Genomic DNA, 24,765 nt, shown 5'->3' on the forward strand with positions numbered 1-24,765 from the left:
AAAACACAATAAATGCAGCTGCACTGAACAGACATATTGGATGCATTTAAGATAGCTAAAAATAATTTCATTTTAAACGGAACACAACAGGAACAGAGGATGTACACCGTGTCCTGCAATGTGGGATACGGTCCAGCCGCCTCACGATGTGGCATCAAAGAATGGAGACATGGGGGAAATCTGCTCCTATTCTTTATGCAACTTCAAATGGAAGCAGGCTGCAGGCTATCTGATCTGGTAGGCCTGAGGTGTTACGTAATGATCCCATGACAATACACGCTATATGGACAAAAGTATTGGGACACCTGGTCATTACACCAACAGGGACTATTATGATATTGCATTCTAAATACATAGATATTAATATGAAGTAACCCCTCCACCACCACCTTTGCAGGTATATCAGCTTCTACTCTTCTGGGAATGCTTTCCACAAGATTTTGGGGTGTTTGTGTGGGAACTTTTGCCCATTCATCCAGTAGAGCATTTGTAAGGTCAGGCACTGATGTTGGACGGGAAGGCCTGGCTCACAATCTCCATTCCAATTCTTCCCAAAGGTGTTCAATGGGGCTGAGGTCAGGGCTCTGTGCAGCCGGTCAAGTCCTGCCACACCAAACTCATCCCGCCATGTCTTTATGGACCTTTGTGCGCTGGGGCACAGTCATGCTGGAATAGAAAAGGGAATTCCCCAAACTGTTCCCACAGAGTTGGTTTGCCGAAACATTAAGATTTTCCTTCACTTTTTCCTAACCCAACCCCTGAAAAACAGTCCCAGACCATTACCCCTCCTCCACCAAACTTTACAGTTGGCACAATAAGGCATTTGCAATGCGTATCATCATAACTTGTGTATCATGTTATTCTTTTCTATCTGAAACGAGTGATCAGTATTATGCAAGCATATACTAACTTCACAAGTGCTATACTACTGTCCTCCATGCACTGATTTTGTTCTTGCGTCTTTGACACTCACATAGCCAAACCCTTTGCATTTTTTGGTCCTTAGAGCTCCCTAGGGGAAAGGATATTCTTAATTAGGTTTATATTAGTAGGTTCCAAATCTGGTCGTATCAGTTGACCACATAGCTAAACCTAAAACAGTCTCTTGGTCACGAGAAATCAGGGTTTTTATGTGGGATTTTCCTGACCTTATTAGTCATGTTTTGGTCAGGATTAGTCATGTTTTGGTCACACAGTCATGTAAATATATAGCAGATATAAGTACCTGATTGCGATACAGTATTTATATGATTCTTGGATATTGAAAAAATTTACCCTTGGAACAATCACAGCCGATTGTGAAACACAGGTAGAATTTAATTTGCTCCCTGTGAGAACTGATATGGCTTGACTTGTTTAGGGTCTTCTTTGAAGGCAACCTGCTGCTTTGGGAACTTGAAAAACAGTTTGGGTAAAATTGACTCAGCGGCACTATGAATGTTTTGAGATATCCGAGTTGCTACTTTTTTTCCAGGGTACCTCAACAAGTGTCAAAGTTGAAGAGAAGCGACCAAACTCCATGGTTGCCAGCCGGTAGTCCACAAGGCTGAGAACAATGACCACCTCAGTGATACAACTCGAAATCCAAGGAGAGGAGCAGCTTTCAAGCTGAATTAAAGTTTTGATTCATTGTGTGTACAGCATGCCTTTGACTGGCCCATTTGGTTAGGACCTTGGCTGGCGGGTTGCCATTTCATATATTACAACTGTTTCCTGTCAGTGATTGACAGCATAAGCAGCCAATCAGTGTCAGGAAAGTGCTTACATTGAAATCAATAGGAAGACTTTACAAATGTGCACTGGTGTCTGAACAGTCCCCTGCAGGCAACATTCACCCGATGCACGTGGTGGAGAAAGATGAAAATGCATTTTGGGGAATTCTGCAGAATCCACTGTATTAAACTATTTTTACTTAATTTATTATTCCAAAACACACATTTGCAATTCTGTAAAACAGCTCTATATACAATAGCTGGTACTGACATCACTAGTGATCCTGAAACTTAAGAGGGCCGACTGTCATTTATTAAATTATAGTAACGTTGAATAATTGCTACCATAATACAGTAATACAGGGTAAATTCAGTGTCAGTAAAATAACGTTAAACTGCACAAAACTGGCACTTACAGAATGCGACACAGGATCATATGACGGGACCATGTACCATACTGGCCCAAAGCTCTTTTCCACAACAGGTTTCCTTTAATTTGATACACATGGCGCTCTGCGTCCTGTGACTATAAAGTAAGTCTAAACAACATTCAGAAACTAGAATCTGTTTAAGGTTTATTGAGGTATTTTGGTGACATGGGCAAAACACTCTGGAAATACTCTGTTTATTTATCAAAGTTAATGTTAGTTCAGAATGGAATAGAAGAAAAAATAGAACATAGAATACACATAATTAAACGTCTTAGTGGAGAATGATATATATATATTATTATTTAGGTTTGCCCTGGCGTCAGATGGAAGGCTGGGGATTTATATTTTGCAGGAAGCAACGTAGTCGGCACAGCAGTTATCATAATCAGCACATGCTGCATTGCAGTTGCAGGGAAAAGATGAGGAATATGCCCCGCAGCGCCCATTGCAGCTTGTAAAATCCACACCTACGCAGTCGCAGACACCATTGACAGACAGGCCTCCACTTATGCCAATGCTGGAGCTGACCCCAAATTTGTGACCACTATAGAAAGCTGTAAGAAGAACGGGGAGATGGAGAATTGCGCTGACGTGGTTAAGCATGAGTTGGTGTGGTGTTATCCCTGTTGTTGCTAGTGTGATTACTCTAAGGCTGGAACTAATTGGATCTGATGGTGGGATGATATCACATCCTGTATATGATTATATTTGATGACATCATCAAGGAAAAAACAGCAGCTGAGTAACAATTTAACCCTAAATGGGCAAGTGATTGCCTTTGAAAATCCCAGATCCCATCCTATTGTAGAAATTGAACAAAACCCATCTCGTATCCTTGATACTCACAGTCCTCTCGTAGTTCCAATTCTACCGGGTAATGATCTGATACAGCTTTTGTCTAAGATATAAAGAGCAAGAGGGGGTTTTTAGACATGATTGGCTTGTATGGCATTCTGTATACACTTTCTATTAAAATGCTGTCATTAATTATCTTTTTGAAAATTATTACAATCTACCATTGATGGACATCTGCCCATACTCACATAACAAATTACTAATAAAGACGCACATTTTAAAATTCCATTCTTACCTCTTCATAAGTGAGGCCGTACTCCACCTGGAAGTTAAAGACCTTAGCTGTTCCAGGAATCACGGCACTCTGCAGCCCCGCGCCACCAGCCACCAGCCTAAAAAAGAAAAGTGCATGAGTCAAAAAAAAGCATGAGAATGGAGAATATGTGTAATCAAAATGCTAATCATATGCAGCAAGTACTACACCAGGCATTAAAAAGATCTGCCGGAACCGATGAATAATGAGTCATTTTAACTAAAAAGGAACACTTGTTGTGGCCAAGGGCTCAGTTGCAGTGAAATAGTTAATACTATGGGGTAGACAGGGGATCGATGGGTGCATTTGTGCATATATATATATGCATGGGTATGTGTATTTTAAAGGCATTGCACCAAAAATGAAAAATGTTCATTACTACTGATTTGTTTCTAATACTAATACAAGAAGAAGCCAAGCATAAAATAGACTGTGCATTGGGGAATATAGACGTGCATAGGCCAGGTATGCTTTCCTGCCCATGTTGGCTCCCAATCTTAGAAATAAGATGTTGGGGAGTTTGCCCCATGTATGTCACTCCTTTAAATCTTTGGACAATACAACGCAGTTAAAGTAGTTTTTGCGTATTCTTCACCTGTCATAGGCACAGTTAGTGTTGGCGCTGACAGTGGTGTCGGCGTCATCTCCAATAAGCCATTGGAGGCTCGCATCATGACGAAGGCGAATGCCGGGCCAGTGTCTGGTGGCGACGTAACTGCAGTCTGCGTTGTAGTCTCCCAGAATCAGGATATCCTGCAGAGATTGCGAATTTGAGAATGCAATTTGATGGCAGGGCTTTTGGGGGGAAGATGGAGCTTAATCCATATTCTCATCAAATGAATTTCCCAGTGCAGTATTTAAATCTAAAGGGGCAGTGACTGGGTAGAGCTACTCGGCACCCTTCCAATCAGGAAAGAATGTCAATTATTTTTTAAAATATATGCAGTTATGGAATGTTCCAATATGCATGAAAAAGTGCAAAGGTATTTTTTTATGGAAAAACTCCCATCCCCCCCAAGGGCTCCTTTTTGGAAACCAAATTTTCCAGCCATAGACTTGTGGAGAATCAAGGGAGATGGAAATTGATGATCTAGGGTTTGATCACTAAAGCAGGAGTCTGCAGAAGGGTTGTAGTTCCATCTTAATAATTTCACTATGCATTAAGAAGGGCCAACCTTGACAAGTTATTCCATCACAAAGGGCCGATTTGGGCCAGCATAATGCATAGCTCAGGGTGACATTGAAATTCATTATATATATAGCCATACAAGCTCTTCTTCAGCGGGAGGCTCGCTTGGTTAGCCCTTCACAATGCATATGGAAGTTGGTGAATTGAAACTACAATTCTAATGCAATCCTAATCGCCAACTCCCACTATACTGAATTAACCCAGAACGTTGTATAAGGTCTGATATACATTAAATGGGAAAATACAGAGGTTCCTACATAGTTTGAAATATTTCAGTATAGATTGGTATGTCTGTCTCCATCGTGCCCCTGTTCCCCTCTTTAGTATTTTTCCCATTATACTAGGGATTCACCCAGGGGGTTGGTTATTATACATTCATGATGGAACTCTGTTATTGAGTTCCGCGTTCTGTGTATCTCAATGTCGTTCAAACCCCACGCTGTTACAATTTATGGAATGCAGAACCCTATAAATAAAAGATAACAGTAATAAACCCTGAGACCTCCATGAGCAAACGTTGCTTGGCATCTTCCCACACGTCATAAAGAGCATCCACCTCCCGCACAGCATAGTCTGGGCTGGTGTGAATGGAGACGAGGGCAAAGTCCTTCAGCTCTAAGGAAGAAAGACACAAGAGCAAACTTTAAACAGTTTACTGCGGCCTATGGGAGATTATCTGGTCTGTTGATCCTCCATTGGCTATCTGGTGCTCTAATTTAGAATTCAAATACAGAGAGCACTTTTTTAGATAGGTAGCTATTCTTATGCATGAGATCATTTCAACTTTTAACCCGTGTCAGTTCTAAATAACTTTCTCCTGCTTCACTATAAAATCCCATTATGCTGTCAAGAGTCTTCAATAGCTTCAGGGTATGATTACGCAGGCGTGTAGGATAGTAACAAATGGGTTAATGAAGTGCAGATGTGCCTGGAGACTTGTATTTAAGCTCCATCTGGCGGTAGCTGCTGGGTAGATCACAGAAGAAAAAGAATTTGTATGGGGAATGTATAGACTCATGGAAGGGAACCAATTAGTCAGTTATACATCATCCATACTGCAGGGCAAGCCTTTATCTGGGCTGGTCAGCAATATGTAAAAATGATGTGTCCTGGAAAACATGGCTGATGTGGTCACCCTACAGCAAAACGTTCTAGAGTGTAAAATTACTCTGTAGATCTCTGTAATTAAATTGTAGCCAAACAATCACTGGGTAATGTAATGAACTTTCTAAATGAGCTGAAACTGGGACTCTTGAAATATTAACCCTTTTTAGCCCATTGTGAATATTCTATGTAGCAATTCACAAATGGCTCTAACTCATTATTTAAAGATACGCTTAATTGAGTCACCTTCAAGAGGGGATATCAACCGCCACATTGTCCTACCTTGCTTGTGGATATGGCAAAGGAATAGTCTTGGATAGGGCAATATTTTGCAGCCCCCCATTAAACATTCCTGTGAATACCTATGACTGTGTGGTGTGTGACTCATTATGATGTGATGGACTAAAACTCATGGATTCACCAGTAGTTAGAGAAGAGAACCGAGCCACAAATGGCTCCCTGATAAACGTGTCTGTGCCGCAGTTTTCGCAGTCGTCATCATAATGATACCAGTCTGTTGGCTTTAGGATATCCTCCCTGCAGAGAAAGTATGGAGAAGAGTTCACCTAACTCATCAGAACATCTCCATCTGATCCCACATGGACGATTTAAGTTCCCCTGTTGTGCATTGAGGTCATCTTTCTTCATCCGTCATAGTAAGACAGGTGTCCACATATTCCAGCCTAATTTAAATATTAGAGGGCTGAATGACGCTGTCACCTATACAACCCAAAGTAAGACTCGTTCTGTTTGTAACTATTTCAGTTTCATTTCAACACCTAATTTGTAACATATTTAAAATGATTGCTAGTAAGCAAAGACCATCAACCCATCACTCTTCATTGTTTCTTCTGTTGATCAAAAAGAAGGCAAAATAACCAAGCTAAAACTCTCATTTCGCTCAAAAGAGGAAAAAAGGATTTCTCCTTAAATAATAATGTATGTGCCTATGTATTCTTAGAATTCTGTATATTTATGTAGTATTTGACTACTCTGTTTGGAGTGAATTCTGTAGCTTGACTGTTCTTGCTGCGTTGGTGCCTTTAGTCCTCTGGATACAAAATCTGACTTCTTTATATCTTACGGAATGATCCTGCTCTTCTTTCTTTAAATCCCTTTTCATATTCAACCTTAATTTACCATGGTAATTCACATAAGTTGTATTTGACCCAACAATGGGGAAGTATAGCTGAACATCTATGGTTCAGTTCGGCAGGTGGAGCTCTATTAATCTTGATCATGCCACCAGATGTAATAGATTTTAATACAGATGGCCAGACATGGTCAGTTCAACCTACCTGTATATATAGACATATTTCTCCCGGTAGGAGCTACGTCCCAGGTGATCGGAAATCAGGACATTGTAGTTTAAACCAGTGGCTCTGAAAATATAAAAGATGGAAAGCAACTCCATGGATAAATACATGATTGTATCTAGTGGAATGCAACTCATCCAGATTATGTTCAATAAATCAGTCTGATAGGAGTAAATTGTATGGTATACATGTTCTGTACAGACAAATCACTTTAGAAATGTAGTAGATCTGCCAAACCAAATAAACAAAGCAAACAATATGTTCTGTGTACCCATTGTACTTGTATGTACAAAGAGTCTTCTCATTGTATCACCTACACAATTTGAAGCGTCAGTGGGGCCTTTCTTGGAGAAGAAGGTCATCAAGGATGGTCCTTCTCAATATGAAGTTTATGTAGGGAGACACGTTTCATCATATCGTAATTAAAACACACGCTACTGCTTAAGTCTCACTAAAAGTAGACCTACAACTTATATTATAGCCATACCCAGACAAACAACTACACAGTTAAGAAAAGTTTTCTTGGTCTTCAGACACGCTGAAAATATACATATTGAAAATATGTATTGCGTAATTTCATTTTAAAATTGAAAACTACACATTAAGATTGGTTGGTCACCTAGAATACACATAATGTGGGCAACTAATACGTGTACATTGCAAATGTCATCCTTAAAGCCAGGCTAACGTAGGTTATTTAGCACAGCAAACTATTAAGCGGAGGGGAATGTTTGGAAAAAATTATTTATTATTTATTAATTATATACAATGTTCTCCAAGCCAGGTTCCAGTTTCGATGAACAATTAATTTAATGAGGGTACTCACAGGTTGAGTTCCTGGACAAGCCTGATAATAGCTGTGTTGTTCGAACTCATTACTTCTTGGACAGAGATAAGCTCATATCTTCTCAAAATCTGAAGCAGAAAAGGTCATGCAAATGGGTCATATCTGTTTCATACTCGCAAACTTATCTCACCTCAATATATTTATGAGGGCACCATTGATTAATAGGGGCTCCAAAGCTACTGATGGAACATATACAAAACTTCCCTCTACGGGACCCAAATCCCTCTGCCCCACTTTCCACATGTCCAAAATGTTCTACAGTCCTAAAAGTCACAGCAATGTATATGGAAAATGCAGAAAATTGGTTTATTAATTAAATACATTATTCTAGATGCCTGACCCGGTTACATAAATGGCAGCCACGCTCTCAACACTACCCTCACATCATGCCTTTTGCCGTACCCCTGTGGTGTCATTTTTATTAATAACCTGATCTTATTATGAATAATATTAATAATATTGAAAATTTGAAAAAAAAATTACAAATTAGGGTACAATTTGAACAATATTATCCTATCTAATAACGTAAATATTAGTAATGGCTACTGGTTTCTGGGATGTGTCCAGCCATTGCAGTGAAATGAATACATTTGATAACTAATACATTTCCAATAAAAAGGTGCTGTTCAGTTTGTTTTAAAAAATGTTTTTAACGAGGCAAAAAAGCTTTCTCTTTGTAAGATGGTGGAGTTTTTGACAATTTTACACAGTCAGTTCTAGCAATGGTAAATTTCTGCTATATTATAATCTGTTCTAAAAGTGTTATCCCGAAATGTATTAAATCTGTCCATACTACAAATCAAAGTGCGTGAGATCCCTTATAGTCATTCAGGGTAACATTCCTCATAACCATAGCGTTTACATAAAAATTTAGGCTGAAAAAATGTACAAGCCTACCAAGTTCACCCTAGCCATTGATCCAGAAGGCAAACCAGAAACCCTACTGAGTAGTGGCAAGCGGGCGATGTGTAAGCCAAAGAGCTGAGAGACATGGGAAGACTCAATACTTTTAAGGGGGCACATAGTTATCCTATACATTAAGGTGAATTATCCTATACATTAAGGTTCCCTTGTATGATAATGTAAATGCCTGGGTATAGAGGGTGTAAGGCTTGTATGGCATCCTATTCGTCACAAGAGGTCTTACATTTACGTTAAACCCCTAAGATTGTTCAGGATCCATGTCTTCTGAAAATATAGCAATGCCCATGGTACCAGGTACCATGTACTTACCCGAATCAAAAGGCCCAGCACGATGGGGTCATCCACCTTAGAGGACTCAAATCTCTGAATGTTGAATGATGCGATTTTAAAGGCAAGCCCAGTCTGTAGGAAACATGATGTAACTGCCAACAGAGTGAGGATCTTCATGGCTCCTAAGAAGATGGGGTTACTTCTAAAGGTATTGTAATCAAATAATGATGTTAGAGCAGAGTTCCGTACAAATAGACATTCTGTGGTATTTATGAGTGACTCTCAAATGACAGCTATTGGTTCAGTTGCCTTTAGGAATGTCCTGGCAGTGTGTCTGACAAATTAGATTGTTTTCATTATGTAACATATGCTTATATAATGACACGTGTTCCGTACGGGTATTTCAGGTTGCCGAGAATGTGACTCAAGTTCTGTACTTAGGGCCAACAAGCTGAAGGTGCTTTTGGCCAAGTGCCTGCCTTCGATGGACTGTGGACTCTTTGTTCAGTTATGGAGAGAAAACCCGCTAAGCTTGCATTGCCGATTATCAAAATAAAATAAAATGGATTTCTCCAAATTAACTCAAAAGTAAGAGAGCCAAATCAAAATAGCCCATCGTGTTTACAAAATGTAAAATCAATTTGTGTCAGGTGATACCAATGTTTCATGAGAGAGCGTTGATGATATGCCCAGATGAATCTAGGTTTTTAGGGACCTGGCCAGTTGCCTGTGTATTAATGCCACCTACAAACTTTAGAAGTTCTGTTTAATTAGACATATAACCTGTTTTAGGTTGATCCTTCCAATACCATAGATTACCAGTACCTGTTGCTACAAAACAAAAAGCAAATTCTAGTCCCAGGGCTGTTGTAACTACTACTCTTATAATGCACGGCTAACCTTTGGTTTGGTGAACATCATGGGAGTGGTATTCTGCATCAGCTATCATGACATGATATTTCAAACCATTATCAAGATCGGAAAAAAATCCATAAAAATCTAAATATTTTTAATATTAAAAAAATAAATAAAAAACACATGTAAGTCAAAAGTTATTAAAATGGCCCGTCTATGAAAAACTTTGAGAAGAAATACTTTGAAAGATATTGAATTACCTGAATTCCCAAACTCCAGATGAATTCACGCAGGTGTTCAATGACAATCCACAGGGTTTACAATTAACTAGAGATGGGGACCCTTTCATATATATGTGTGTGTGTATATAAATATATATCTTTATATGGCCAACCAAGGCATGAGAATAAAAAACTATATTCCATCTGTGTGACTTGACTTCTGAAGTTGTTTATCCATTAAACAAGCAAATTAATCAAGAGTCGTGGAGGTCATTGGTTTGTTTTTTGTGCTGTTCTCAGATGGATGCATGTGTGTTTTTGAAAGAGGAATTATAAAAGCTATCTTTTATGTGATTGTCTGCTGCAAGTTGAAGAACATGAACAAATATTTAGCTGGGCTGCTAGAAGAGGTATCGATGTCTTTCAAATGGTAGTCCAAGTTGAATTTAAAATAAACAAAGTAACATAAAACACAACTATGTACAAACCTGGCATTGTAACTGTGGTTACATGGATTACAGCCAGGCATGAACTGGGAACAGGACACTTTCTACATCCTAATACCAGGCCTGGATTGGCAATCAGGCACACAATAGCATCTCCCTTTTGCGGCCAGTTGGCCACTGGATCTAAGATACCAAAGATGGTTTTACCTCCCCACTTTTACCTTCCTATAATTTCTGCTGGAATAAATCCATGTACTCACTACCCATTCTGTTACTGTGGCACATTCTTCCCACTATCGATGGTGTCATTACATACACCAACCGATATATATATATTTATATACATTCAATAGTGAATTCAAGTAGTCAATGTTAAAAGAAACAGACTTTGTGAAATGGGCTTTCATCACCTCCCATCAAAAATATATCGTCAATGTATCTCAACCAAGTAACAGTATGTTATCAAAGACTTTGGATATCAGCATCATTTCTTACCAATGTCCAAGATATTCATTAGCATAAGACGGGACACAGCATTTTACAGCTCTCATTGACAGAGAGAAATACAAAACATTTGCTTACAGATCCCAAACAAAATTTTATTCTTAAAATAGTCAAATATGTTTGCGGCATGAAGGAGATAAGAACAGTAAACAGAGTATGGACAGTTTTATTCTAAGAATAGAATAATGGTTATGGCTAGTCTGGATTGAAAGGTATAATGAACTGGCGTCATTACTGCAGAATTTTTGGGGTATGAGAAATAAGTAGTGATATTCTATTTCGTAAAAACGTAATGATTAGATGTGTAATACGGAAGCGTAAAATGGGGTCTGGGAGCAAGCAGTATTTATTTGGCAGTGGGGCCATGGGGATGGGTTTTTAATGGTGTGTGGATACATGCAGTCACATGCTGACGGAGCTGCTGGCCTTAAAGTGGCAAGGCCAATTTAAATCTTTAATGATTTTCAATATGCATAATTATATCGTTTCAGACATTTTATCTACCTTTCTACTAAATATACATATGTACGAGTCTCTGAGTGGCCATTACACTAAAGTTTAGAAATGTCTTTTTGGTTCAACTGGTTTGGTTTAAGATCATGCCACTGTAACTCCAGAAAAGAAAGACAAAAAATAAAAACAAACGCATCACTGGAAGTCGTTATGATGAAAGTGTGATACACATATTTATTGGGGGGGCATGCAGAACACTTTTTTAATACAATGGAATTAAAACAACAGGTTCTCCTGCCAATAATTGCAAAATGTTTTTAGGAAATGGCATCCCTTTTTTAGACAGAAAGCTATGACATCATATCCCAACACAATAAGAAAGCCTCTGTACCAATAACAACACTGATTACAAGATCACATGTCTCAATACAAATACACACATATACATACTCTTTCACTGAGTATCGATACTAGTTTTAGTATAATGTATAATTACACATTGCGTAATGTATCATTATTATTAGTGTCCAGCAACGTTGCTACACTAAAAATATACGTTGCACTAAGTGATAGTTAAATACTATAGATCACGTGTGGGTTACTTAACCCCTTAAGGACAATGGGCGGTCCCTAAACCCATTGAAAGTAATGCATTTTGAGCCCATACATGTACGGGCTTTGTCATTAAGGGGTTAATACTGATCCCTTGTTTTACTAACAGATGTGATAAACCCTCAAAAATCTTGATGAACCAGTTTGGCCAACAACAAAGTATGTATGGTATAATTATATTTCTATAAAAGTGAAAATGTTTGTGGGAAGGAACAACAGCACTATAATTTTATCTCAATTAAAACAAGTTAGCATAAAGCACAATTTAAAGATGGAACCTGGTACTCACAACGTATATATAAATCCTTATTTATATATATATATATATATATATATATATATCAGTAAAATTAAGTTACGCTTTTATCTACCCAGCATCTACCTATAGAAGGTATCTTCCCCTGTGCTAAGCGCCGGGGCATTCTGTCATATCCATGTGATTCACTTAAAAAGGGGAGAAGATACTACAGATTCAGTGATGGCCATGCAAAGACCTTGAGAGTGTAAAAGAAGGAGTTTCCAAGGGATCCCCCCAAACTGGCCCATTGCACCAGAGGGCCCAGTCACCAATAGGTTGCCCCACCTGGTTATGCAGCACAGGAGCAAAACCCAAATAACCTGAAAAACATAACATGACAATAACATGACATCAATTGCTTTGGTATTGGGTTTATTATAATATCACGATTTTGGAATTCCCATTGGCTTCCAACTTCAAGAAACTAAATAATGACCAATAGAACAGTTACAAACCTTAAATTGGGAGATTTGTTTTGATGGTAATAGCCTAACGTTACTATTTTCTTCTAATCTTTTCACCCGTTGTTTAAGTAACCACACTTTTTGATTGATGTGGGAGCCACCAATCCTTACGTAATGTTGACAAGATTAAGTGTCTTTTAATACAGAAATCTTTATTGCTGTCGTTTGTTACACAGTATTGATGAAAATCCTGCATTTATCTCCTTAAGATTCCACCTTTAATGGATTAAAATTATTACACTTTTGTTTTAAATGATCACATTGTATCTGTGGCAGGAACTGAAAATGGTTATGCTGAGGTTACTGCAGTTTCTGTCATAAGGAAACTATAGGCAGCTGATCATATGTACTATACATGTGTTACAGGTTACTCATGTATTGTATAGTCATCGGCTATTCCAGTAAGACAGATTTTAATACTCATGAGGACAACATGATCAATGATGGAAATATGTACTACAGAGCTGCACGATGCTGTCAGAGACAGCAAGGTTCACTAGTCACATCATATTTCACGATTTGCTTTATTTACGTAGGAACTTCCACTTTCCTATTTCTGTGTTCCATCTGCTGTCCTCCCTTGCCAGTTGTAAAATCCACATAAGAAGTTTACTTTAAATCGATTGTGCGTGAAGCCTGAACCATGACACAGAATGCAGCATCCAGTCCTGGCAAGAAGCCCAGCAGGACTCCCTGTGCAACAGGAAAAACCCACGAGGGCCATCTGCCGGAAGAATTCTCTTAGTGCTGGTTCTGACTTGTCTCCGGTACGCTCCTCTCCTGTTGCCCGGCATCTGAGTCAGCCCTGAACTGGCCTGTCCATACTGCTTAACATAAGAGATTGCATAAAGACATTATGCCACATCCATTATGCCACATCCCCGGAGGAGAACACGGGGTTTGCTAGGAGGCAGTGCTCCTAGTGCTTGTTTATTCCTAAACAAAACATACATTTAATATACAAGGCATGCTGTGACGCAGCACAGAACACGAACATTGACAGCTTCAGCATGTATATACCGGCGTAATGTGTGTACAGGCAATAATATTAAAAACAGTACACCTTAGACGTCAAACACTCATACACCTGAGTTGAGTCACAACACCAATAATCATTTATATATTCCTATTAAAAAGAAACAACCATCATCAGAACAGTCTTAATGCCTTTAGGCCCAGGGTTTTTTTATACCACTAAGTTTTTTGTGATTTTGTACCATATGTTGAAACCAGGAGTCGCCTTTTCCATATTTGTTGTTCACAAATTATACGTCATTTTTCTCAGGACAAGCAGGGCGTTCTTTTAAAATCATAGATGTAAATAAAATATATTAATTATTAGCGGTAAAAGCTATTTTCTTTTTTTATGCACTGTTCCCAGTGCAGTATCGATTAGGATGCCTTCGGGGATCTCTCTTAAACATTTTGGATGCCAGTGATGTCATTGTGACATCATTGGACTCCCCATAATTTTTTTTATCTTTCCCATTTTTCTCTTGATTTTATTTTTGATCAGCAAGCATGGCTCCATAGACCTCCATTGATGATTGCCATCCAGAAAGATCAGCCAGAAAGAGGAGCAGTTAGAGATTCCAGCAGGGTCTAGTTCCTCCTCCAGACTGTCAATGATGGAGTAGTCTTTAAGCAAGCTGACGATCAGCCTGCTAACAGGTAGCGAGGTCTGGACTGGCAATGACGGTGCGGACCTGGCCCTTTAGGGCCAGCAGACTTCTATATAAGTGCAGCCGACAGCTGATTACATGCAGCCACACACCGGGCATTTGTGCCAGATGTCCACCCCGGGCATGGTAGCAGTGCTGCCATTGAGCAAAAGATTAAGAAGAACAATGTATTTCATTTACACAATTTTATTAAGAAAAAAAATTCTCCCATGGCTGTAGAACACAGTTATACCCTCATACCGAGCAAACATCCTGAGCTCCTAGAAAAGAGGGACATCTGGGAAGGAAAGAGGGACCAGGGATTTGGGGTCCACAGAGAGGCTTCCCTCCAACCCCTAAATAGAGGCATGCAGTTAAATTTCCTCCCTTTCCTTTAAATATTTTTTAAAGTAATTACTTCAATGCATTTTCATTGAAGTCCATATTGCTATGGGCTTCTTTCATATATATATATATATATATTATAATTCTCTTCATCTTACAAACCGTCACACCTACGCATTGCTGGACACAAGCATGTACCTACTAATAAAATTGTGATACAGAAAGAACCAAAAAAAAAAAAAAAACCCCGGCATTTGAATGACCAATGAACGCGCTAAATATTTAATGAAAGCAAGTGCTGACCAATCCGCGTATGGAAGAGGTGGCCTTTCAGGTTTTCTCTACTGCCCAATGGGAAAACGGTATTGTGACGCCAATTGGGACGCAGCACTGGGCTGGCTCAGCCAATGGGGCGGCTGCTGCGGTGAGGTGGAGTTATGGCGGGAGCAACAGATCTGAGGAATGCTGCAGATTTATATCACCGGCTAAAGGTGTGTGTTAATTAGGGCTGTGTATACTGACTGCGTCCGGGGATTGTGTTACAGTCTACATAATACGGCGCAGCCCGGGTTAGCGGGATAATTACGGTCTGGAGGAAACATGGAGGCATGCGAGATGGGGTGTTACGGTTACTTCCGGGTGGGTGGGAGAAATGCTTCCCCCATGTTGCATTCCTACTGCTTGTAGATATGCACTAATCTCTGACATGTGCAGGAGCAGGGTGTCCCTTTATTAGACATGACTCCAGCTGTTGCTGAGCATCAGTCTTCATGATGCTCAGCGACCAAAACGGTACATCATCATCATCATCATCATCAGCTGCGCTGTCTGAGAATTATGGGATTTGTAGTCCAGCAATACTTGGAGATTTAATTATGGGACATCTGTTTTCTTCAGCCTTGGCTGGAGACTCATAAAGGGAGAAGTCAAGAAACACCTGCAGATGTACTTTCTGGTCTCCTGACGGTGTACTCCTCAGCTGTTCTTCTTTCTTGACATGAATGATGCATTCCCAGCTCTCACTGACTGTGCTGGGGGTTAGAGAAAAAAATCACCCTGTTGCCTGCTGTTAGGTCCCATAGTAAATGTGATGATCTCACAGGATGTAAATGATGTCATTAATGGTTTCCAATTCTCTTTTTAGCCCTTAAAGTATGTGTTGACATAGCTATGGTGCCTTCTCATTATTACTTTTTGTCCCCTGCCCCTGTGGGGCAGCTTAATGCCCTGGTGGCTGGTCAACTCATCTAGCCAGTATGGAGAGCATATGTGATCCTAATCTTTTGGCCACTGAAGAAAACTACCATATTACTATATTGCCCAAAATGCACATTAGTGTTCAGTCGTCCTATATAAACATTTAACGCTATGAACTACTCAAGTTTATGTTACTGTTTTATTTGTGAGGCCGTGGCATCCAGTCAAATTTGGTTTAAATTGGCTAAAATGAATGAAAGCAGGAAGTTCCGTGGAGAAATGGATCGTTTTTTATCGTTCGTTACAGTACTGCATACACTAATGTAGAAAACTGACGTTTCCAGCTCAGATACCGCAATGAGCGTATTCTTTATGGAAGTTAAACACCCCCCCCCTTGTAGAGCGGCACACCCAAATTAATATAATAAAATAGCAAATCATGGTGCGACTCCCCCAGAAAAAGCCCCTAAATTATCAAAAGTGAAAAGGAGGTGCGCTCACCAAGATAACAATACAATACACTATTTATTACAGAAAGAAAGCTACAGAAAAAAAGTTTTATATAAAATATATACTCGCAGAACTAGGAATAAATAACAGAAAAGCAATACCAGTGTTCTGTGGGTTTTTCTTCGTTATATTATTTTTGTAATAGCATATTTTTTCATATTTTAGTGTGTGCACCTTCTTTGTATGTTTGATTATGGAAGTTCCAGTGGTCCTTTGCTTCACAGACTTATTCATTTTAGTTTACCAGGCTGAGTTATTAAGACTGAGCCATTCTGTTCTTTACCGTAGAAAGTATGATGAGATTAGTAGATTGAGCTAAAATAACAGAGCTGGAACACGATAAATACTCTACTCACAGAATGTATTCCAAAACTGGAGGGTCAGATGTTTAAATGTAATGTAAGGAGGTATTACTTTACTGAGAGGGTAATGGGATGGACATAAAACCGTCCGGACCAAGGACTGATTAACGTCTGACGGCCGAGTAGATGGGCCGAAGGGTTCTACCATCGATTTCTATGTTCCTGTTATAGTAGATAGTAGTTATCCAGCTAGTCCAGATAGTAGTATAGTAGTTATCCAGCTGAACGGGGCACAGCATTTGTGATCAGTTCTACAAATCATTCCAGGTTAATTAAGCGATGTCGAGTTACTTCTCTTAACTCAGGTGACAATTCAGACTGTGGTGGGGGGGGCGCAGACCTACACAAGGACAGTGTATGTAATCTATTGTGGTTTTGCTGCAGGTAATTTCTTGCCCATGCCTGGAAGGTTGTTATCTCACAGAGCCTCAGACTATGTACGATCTCCTGTGTACTCCCTCAGCCCATCGCCTGGACATCCTGGAGTGGATATGCACAAGGTAATGGCTGCTTGACCTTCGGGCATCCTTAACACTTTTCAGCATCTTTCACAATATAACTATGTGATGCAGCTGTATGCGGTACATGGGATTTACAAGATCTTCATTGTAACAAAGGCGTAATAAAGTTATCTGTTGCAATAAACTGTATCTATAAGTGCACTTTCTAGGGATAATTGAGCTTGACGCACTCCATAAATCGATAAATAATAATTTGGGAAATCTTTTTTCCTCACTGTGTATTTATTGTCTATTATCCCCAGTATGAAATCAAGATATTAAACGTTATATATATTGATTTCTTCTAGAGTTTATCCTCCTCTCCAAGACCAATTCTCTTCTTTAAAAGAATCACAATCGGACGTTAAAATAAAAGGTACACATTTTTTTTGCTATACACTTCTAATAATGGATTGATAAAAATAATCATTTCTTATGATTGTTTTTTTTAGGAGCTACACACTTTAAAATATTTGTTTCCATTAAAATAAATGGTTTGGAGATATTTCTACCACCCATTACATATAATGGATATAGTTTTATTAGTGTATTCTTTTTTATCCTTGGTAGCTAGTTTCTTGTGCTGGAATCAGAAAATCTAAAATGCTCAATAAACCTTTTTTTTGGCAATCTCTACAGTGAGGACTGTATGAACTTTCTGTTAAATAAGTGTTTGGTAGAGTTTGTAATCCATAATGTAGCTTTTGAAACAGGTCATAGAGTGTAGTACTTGTTGAACCACATGAACTGTGATAGAGATTAAAAAACCTTTTCTTTATCTTTACTTATCACTCACTTAAAAAGGTTAAACATAAATAAAAAAAAAAAGGTATTTTTCCATCATGGTCCCTTATTTAAAAGTGTTTTGTTTTTCACTATTCTTTTTCTTTCCCATAGGGTTAACAGACAGTCCATAAAACATGTAATGCACTCTAAGACAGAATAGGATTTACCGGTATTAGCCAGTTTTTCAAAGGATCACAAATTTTGTCCGCAGAGATCAGTATTAATTGAAAAAGATAGACACAAGCAAAAAAGTTATAGCCATGGCAGTCTTTCCAAATATGAAATTGTGATTGCTGATATGCATTCACACCATATTAACACTATAGTTTATTAGCTTGTCTAAACACACAAATCTACATATCGTATTCCAACCTAGCAAACCCAAATATAGCTGTGTGTGTGTGTGTGTGTGTGTGTGTGTGTGTGTGTGTGTGTGTGTGTGTATATATATATATATATATATATATATATATATATATATATATATATATATATATATATATATATATATGTATGTGTATGTATGTATATATATATATATATATGTGTATATGTATAGTTATATAACAATATTCTAAACTTGCGTTATATGGAGAATAATTTAAGTTGGTGATTACCTCTTGCTGGTATGCTGTGCAATCTGTTAAATACTTCATTGAACTTGCAAATTTCTTTCTTCTCTCAGAAATGGTCAGACTTGGATTTGAACTCTTGCTTTGTGGTTCTGATGACCTGGATCTAATTAAGGTACTGCTCTTCTTTTGGCATGTGTCATACCAGGTCCTGTGTGAATTTCTTAGAAGCTATTGATCGTTGAGAAGTTTATTCGCTAAAGGTAGTGTTGCTAATGAGTTTTCAAGAAAATTCCAGTCTACAGGCTTTATTAATTGTGAAGAAGTACTGGATATTTAAAGAAAGGTGTTCTGGAGTTTGATAGCCTCTTGTTTGTGCGTGACTTTAATAAGTGACGGTTTGATCTACTGGATCATGTAACCTTTCTGCTTTACTGTGTGAATGGATCTAGCCAATGAACTATTCTGCATTCCAGTTCCCAAAAGCCGGTCACTATAAATTTATCGGCTTGTACTGCAGTCTTTCATCTATACGCGAGGCTCTGTTATTTCTTTCAGTGCTTTGGTTTTTGTGTCTCAGAACAGTTCATGATCTTTCCTTTTTGTAGAAACTGCCCTCTGAAGTAGTTTGTTTCTGCAGGGACATGCCCCCCCACAAAAGCAACTCTCCTTTATTAGACAATTGATGGACATTATTCAGAACCCTGGAACACTTGCAAGCAATATGACAATGGAGCCAGCAGCTATTAGGTAAGATAAGCATATACAAATGTATATATTTCAAGAGGTTAAATTAACAAGCTATGTCACGATTATATATATAATAATAAAAAAGTATATAACGCCAGGTTATCTCCTCGGCACCAAGCTTGGGTGTGGGGAACGGGGGTAAATGCACGTCAGGGGATTCTGCAGAATTGCCCATGCATTTGCTAAGAAGGTGCCACCAAAATTTAAAGAGACCACACAGCTTTCATATGCATGTGTGCCTTTAAATTAAAAAACAAAACAAAAACTAAGATCTATTGTAGTCACTTGGCATCTTACAGGTGACCTTGGAGTTTATAACTTTTGCTTGTTCTGTCTTCATTTCGGTTTCAGCGCTGACAAGTCTGTTGTAAACTGTGTTCGGGAAAATGAAGAGCTACTGAAAGATCTGTTCTTCAGCCCTCAGTTCCAGGCCACCCTTTACCCCGAGTGCACGCCCTGGCCAGCAGATCTCAAGCCTCTCTTGCTTTCAGAAGAACCCACACACAAAAGGTATGTGATTGCTACTTTTTGAGGTACAGCCTCCATTAAAAGCAGTTCATCAAGACTATACTGTCTTCTTTGATTTGATGTTCTAAATCTAAGTGTACCCCGAGATTAATATATAGCATTCTTTCTCATACCTTATTGTATGTTATAGACCATGTTGGCATTCTTTTGAACACCTAGATTTACATAAATAATACAAAAAAATGTGCTACAAGGACATCATTCTATATTAGTGAAAATATCTTATTTTATATTAATAATGACCTCAAATACTTTGATAATAAAGTTGGGGTTCATTTATATCAGAAACCTGGCTGCTAACATAGAATAAAATTGTCTAAGGAAGCCATCTTTCTTTTCCAAGTATACTCCCTCTGAGGTAGCTTTTTGTAAAACTTTAGTTCTAAAATGACCTATAAAGGCTGTAAAGTTAAATGCATTTTACATGTACTATGCACATACAATTTTTTTATGATAAAACTATATCACAAGCCACCTCAGCTATTAAAGAAGGCTTCTCTGAGCAACCTTTGTATTGAGCTCATTCTGATTATTTTAATGCCAAACTTTTCTTTCTACAGGCCGCTTCAGTCCAGTAAGGATTGCGTCATGGGTGAGTCTTTAGAAGCATTACAGAAAATCTCTGCCAGTCTCCAAGCGCTTAAAGAGGAGGTGAGTGTAGTAATTGTCTTAGAACATGACCTGAACACAGACTTTCAGACCACTACTGTAGATAGGGAACTGCTTGGATCCAATACACAAATGCCGTCTGTGATCACTGAGATGGGCTATGAATGGGTGTGTGGCTGAAGTTGTCGCATATGTTATGTGTTTACTTAATAAAACCTCATGCTCTTTTATTAATACAAATGTAACTTCTTTTTATATAACATTTATAATAAGGAGATACTGTATTGCTCTATGGGATATCAGCCTCCTGCGAAGCAATTTGAGCAATGATAATTATTTTGGTGGAGTTGGCCCACATGTAAAACCATGCCAGTCCGCACCTGAATGAAAAGCTTCTTCATTTTTCATTTAACCTTCTTTGTTTAGTTATCTTTATGAAAGTGTAAGAAATTATGACCTCCTGTATTCCTTAGAGAATGTGTGATGAATAAAGCACAAAGACAAGTGTATAGAGAAATGTATCAAATGTAACATACACAAAACATTCGGTAACACAAAACAAAAGGGATACTCAATGATACATTTCTTTCAAGTCCCTTCATGGGCCTTCAACCTTGAGCAGCCTATCTCCATTTATAGCATTCTCCAGAACACCATCCTGCGCAGCTTCCCTCTGGGCCTCCTGACCCAGCTCCTGACCCAACTTCTCTGCGCTCTCCTCACCAAGTTGACCAGCTATCCCCAAATCCCTTGTACCTCCCAGAAAGTGGTTCCCCCAACCCCTTTTTCCAAAGAGGACAGTTACGGAGGAAATCGTCTGTGTGAAAATACACCACTCGTTGTTTCAGGTGTCTGATAACCCAGAGTGGGACTTTTCTCAGTCCAAGAATCCCATTGCTGCTGGAACCTTTTATTCCAAACCCTTTTGTAGTGTATTACTATGCAAATGACCTTACTTTGGGAAACTAGATGACATGTCTTGGACACACATATACACCCTTTCTAACCAGTACTACTGGGAGTTGTCAGTGATGCTGGGGGTCAATAAGGTCTAATCATATCAGCAGCATGTAGTTCAGCTTTCTACTGCTTCCCTCGGAAGTGCCACTCCTTGCAGTCTCAGGCCATGCTTTTGTACTCGGCCACAGGCACTCGGCCCTTTGCCGTCTGGGATGCTCTATGCCATAGGTTGACCAGTGAGATGTATCCTATGAGATCACAGCCTGTCTAGCGGCAGGAATAGGGCTATGCAGGAATAGGGCTATGCAATCTGAATTATGCATTACCTTTCCTCCGCTGTAAGGGTGGGTGACGGTATACACACTGCCCATTCATACGTAGATAAGGACATGTAGTGTTAGGAAAGTGTTGGGTGTAGAGATAGATTTTCCTCATTTTAATGAGAGGCCAGTATACATGTTTGTTTTTTATTGACGGGCCCTTTGAAATTATCTGTTTCCTGTAGTGTGAATTCCTCAACAGCTCGGTGCCAGGCAGTGATACCATCTTACAGACTCTGAGGTTGGCACTCACCGATTTCTACCAGCTCATAGCTGCCTTTACTGAAGTTTATGACCATGAGTTTCAAGAACACTGTGGACACCCAGCCCCTCAAATGAGCCCATCCGGACCCCTCTTCCAGTCTGTCCACGAGTCTCTCACTGTGTGCAGTAAGGTAAAACAATCATCATTTATTCCAATGTTACTTGTGGCACTAGTTAGTGATATATATTCACTAATCTGAAAGTCTGTGAAGTGTTTAACATACCCACAAGGGGACCCTTCATTTGTATCTGAGCTGCTTAATATACAGATGCTGCAGGAACCCAGTTGTATCGGCCAGGTTTGTCACACCATGTAATGTGTATAATACAAACACACATATGCATGCACTTGTGCCTTGCATATTTTTTCATTCTCAGGAGCTCGAGGCTATCGCCCAGTTTACGGAAACATCAGAGAACATTGCAGAGGTAGTAAGGAAAAGACAGCATTCTAAAGAGTCGTGGGGAGGCAGCCGGTATACTACACTCTGTAAGTATTTTTACTATATCTGAACATCTGCCTCATCTATATTTTTATTTGTACGCACCTATTTTTGTAAAGTTACAGTAATATCCATATCCATACCATGCATCCACAGCCGGCTTAGTAGATAAAGCACTGCGGTGGAGAGTAAACTGCCTTTAGTTACTTTTACTTTCTTTCTTTAAGTAACAAAAAAAGTATTGAAATGCATGGCTTACTTAGAATTTTCACAAATGAATACAGCAGAAATTGTGCCGCTGATTTGTCAGTTTTGCAAATCGTACATGTTACAGTTCTTTACAATAAGCAAACCAAATGTTTTTGTTTTCTACAAATTAAAATAAGCAATATAAATGAATTGGAAAATGACCTTTTTGTTATATTAACTTCCTGCACAAACTAGGCAGGTTTAGTAGAATTTAAGCTAGATCCCCTTTTGTGTGTTATGTCAGCAGTTTAACTCATATCATCTTGCTCACAAATTAATTTTCTATTATTATGTTTTAGACGAAAAAATCAAGGAACTGAAGCAAAACTATGAAGCGTTTCAGGGCTCCTTACAAGAGTGATCTTACCATGGTTTCGATTAAAACCTGAAGAGGATCCTGGGGTTTTGGTGTACTGTCTTGCTACAAGCAAGAATTCCAAAATCCAGACATGAAAGCTGGATGTGTCTTTCAGATGTGTCTTAAAAATCCTGTTTGGCTACTAGAGACATGGGGGCAGCTCCCGTCCTGGAGGACCGGTTTAAAGTACTGCTTGGGATGGTGCCAGACTGCTGTAAAGATGTCTTCAGGAAATCTAAAAATGGGATAAAAGAAGAGTGAAAGAAAAGGAAGAGCAAAACTGAGTGTTATCTATGTAAATTAACGTTATTAATAATTAAAATGTAACTGTGTCTTAATATACAGCTGTCTCTGTCTGTAAAGCCCGCTGCGTATGGGCAGTGACGCTGTGCTATGCAGCAGCTTTAAATCTGCTCCTATGCTACTGGTCATGCGCTGCTTTGGAACATTTTACTGCTGAGCATAGTTCTTCTTGAAGTCCCTTCTCTCGGTACTCGTGTTTATGCCAATTAGTTGGATGGCTATACCACTTATAAGGCACTATATTTTTCTAGCTTATAAAAACAATAGGTTTATTTGATTCCACAGCCAGCTTGTTCTTAAGTGAATTTCCTGGGGTTTCGCTGTCTGTGTACAACCTCTAGTTATATTAAAACTTAATGTGGCCTCTTTATTCTCTACTCTTCTAACTTTTTAGGCACTTATCTCGGTAGCCTTTGGTCAACAAAAAGCAGCAGTCATGTTTTGTTCTATAAGTAACCCTCAGTGAATTTATAGCTTTCTGTATAGTAACCTTAAAGTGACAGGGTTCACTACAGGTGTATGTGACGATGCCCCCTGCCACACCATCACAGTAAGTACGACACTTAAAATATATACTTTATGCTATTGGAATTATTACCATTATAGGAGCAAAAGTCCATGTGAAACCAAACAGAATGTTTTTTGAAACTCACTATATGTACATCTAAGTGTGTAAAACCGGCTTGCTAAAAATCATTCACATTTACAATAATACTGTCTTTCCTAACTTCTTGAAATCAATGGGAATACTTCCCTGCTTCAAGCAGCCAATCAGTGGCAGGAAAGCGCTCCCATTGAAAGTCTACCTCATGGCATCTGGCCGAATACATCCTGGTCTGATAGGATTACAAAGATTACTGGGCCCTCATGCATACTTTGCTCAGGGGCCCCGAGTGTTTCCAAATGCCCGTTCACTAGACTCTATACTCATGGTGTAACCAAACATACACAAAACAAAGAACACATTTCTATACAAACTGCCGTACGCAAGAAAAGGGCTTTTTGGTAAACGCTATTTTTGAAAACTTGACTCCTGTTACTCCAACTCAGGAGCATCTTATCTGTTGCCACGTTTATGATTTATTCGGGGTTAGGAATAAAAGTGATTCTGAGGCAGCAAAGCTGGACTTCGGTGACATAGAGGTCATATATAGGCTGCCTTGTCATTAGGTTAAACATGGACTCTAATAACAAGGAATTGGACCACAAAACAGAAGCTTTTCTTCTACTTTTGCAGTTCCACATCTATCCACAGAGGATTTAGAGTTTAGGTCGATTTTTGACTATAATTTTA

General features: G+C 38.9%; 2 protein-coding genes and 1 long non-coding RNA gene across 4 annotated transcripts in view; 2 read left to right on the forward strand and 1 right to left on the reverse strand.

Moving 5' to 3' along the window:
* The window catches only part of LOC128503499 (uncharacterized), a 289,541-nt gene that overhangs the window by 211,711 nt on the left and 53,065 nt on the right, over positions 1-24,765 (forward strand). The gene's annotated exons all lie outside the window — the stretch shown is intronic.
* LOC128503493 (deoxyribonuclease-1-like) lies at positions 2,275-9,414 on the reverse strand. The gene is made up of 9 exons (XM_053473599.1): positions 8,941-9,414; positions 7,687-7,775; positions 6,843-6,926; positions 5,966-6,081; positions 4,943-5,055; positions 3,847-4,004; positions 3,234-3,330; positions 2,990-3,041; positions 2,275-2,697 (listed from the first exon to the last, which is right to left on the reverse strand). Exons 1-9 carry the CDS (start codon positions 9,076-9,078, stop codon positions 2,483-2,485), a joined length of 1,062 nt encoding a protein of 353 aa, XP_053329574.1. The 5' UTR covers positions 9,079-9,414; the 3' UTR covers positions 2,275-2,482.
* On the forward strand, positions 15,151-23,506 carry HAUS7 (HAUS augmin like complex subunit 7). Its single transcript, XM_053473600.1, has 10 exons — positions 15,151-15,251; positions 17,214-17,329; positions 17,638-17,705; positions 18,801-18,862; positions 19,328-19,437; positions 19,789-19,947; positions 20,526-20,616; positions 22,040-22,249; positions 22,497-22,608; positions 23,110-23,506. The coding sequence occupies exons 1-10, from the start codon at positions 15,198-15,200 to the stop codon at positions 23,169-23,171; spliced, it is 1,044 nt and encodes a 347-aa protein (XP_053329575.1). The 5' UTR covers positions 15,151-15,197; the 3' UTR covers positions 23,172-23,506.

This window comes from Spea bombifrons, chromosome 8, assembly GCF_027358695.1.
Source record: "Spea bombifrons isolate aSpeBom1 chromosome 8, aSpeBom1.2.pri, whole genome shotgun sequence".
In the NCBI taxonomy this organism is placed as follows: Eukaryota; Metazoa; Chordata; class Amphibia; order Anura; family Pelobatidae; genus Spea; species Spea bombifrons.

Coding starts and splice junctions, on each gene's coding strand:
- LOC128503493 (XM_053473599.1), bottom strand. CDS start 9,078: ATGAAGATCCTCACTCTGTTGGCAGTTACATCATGTTTCCTACAGACT. Junction 6,927..7,686: donor CTTGTCCAGGAACTCAACCT/GTGAGTACCCTC, acceptor TTATATTTTCAG/AGCCACTGGTTTAAACTACA. Junction 4,005..4,942: donor AGCAACGTTTGCTCATGGAG/GTCTCAGGGTTT, acceptor CAATCTCTGCAG/GATATCCTGATTCTGGGAGA.
- HAUS7 (XM_053473600.1), top strand. CDS start 15,198: ATGGCGGGAGCAACAGATCTGAGGAATGCTGCAGATTTATATCACCGG. Junction 17,706..18,800: donor ATCGGACGTTAAAATAAAAG/GTACACATTTTT, acceptor TTCTTCTCTCAG/AAATGGTCAGACTTGGATTT. Junction 19,438..19,788: donor ATGGAGCCAGCAGCTATTAG/GTAAGATAAGCA, acceptor TTTCGGTTTCAG/CGCTGACAAGTCTGTTGTAA.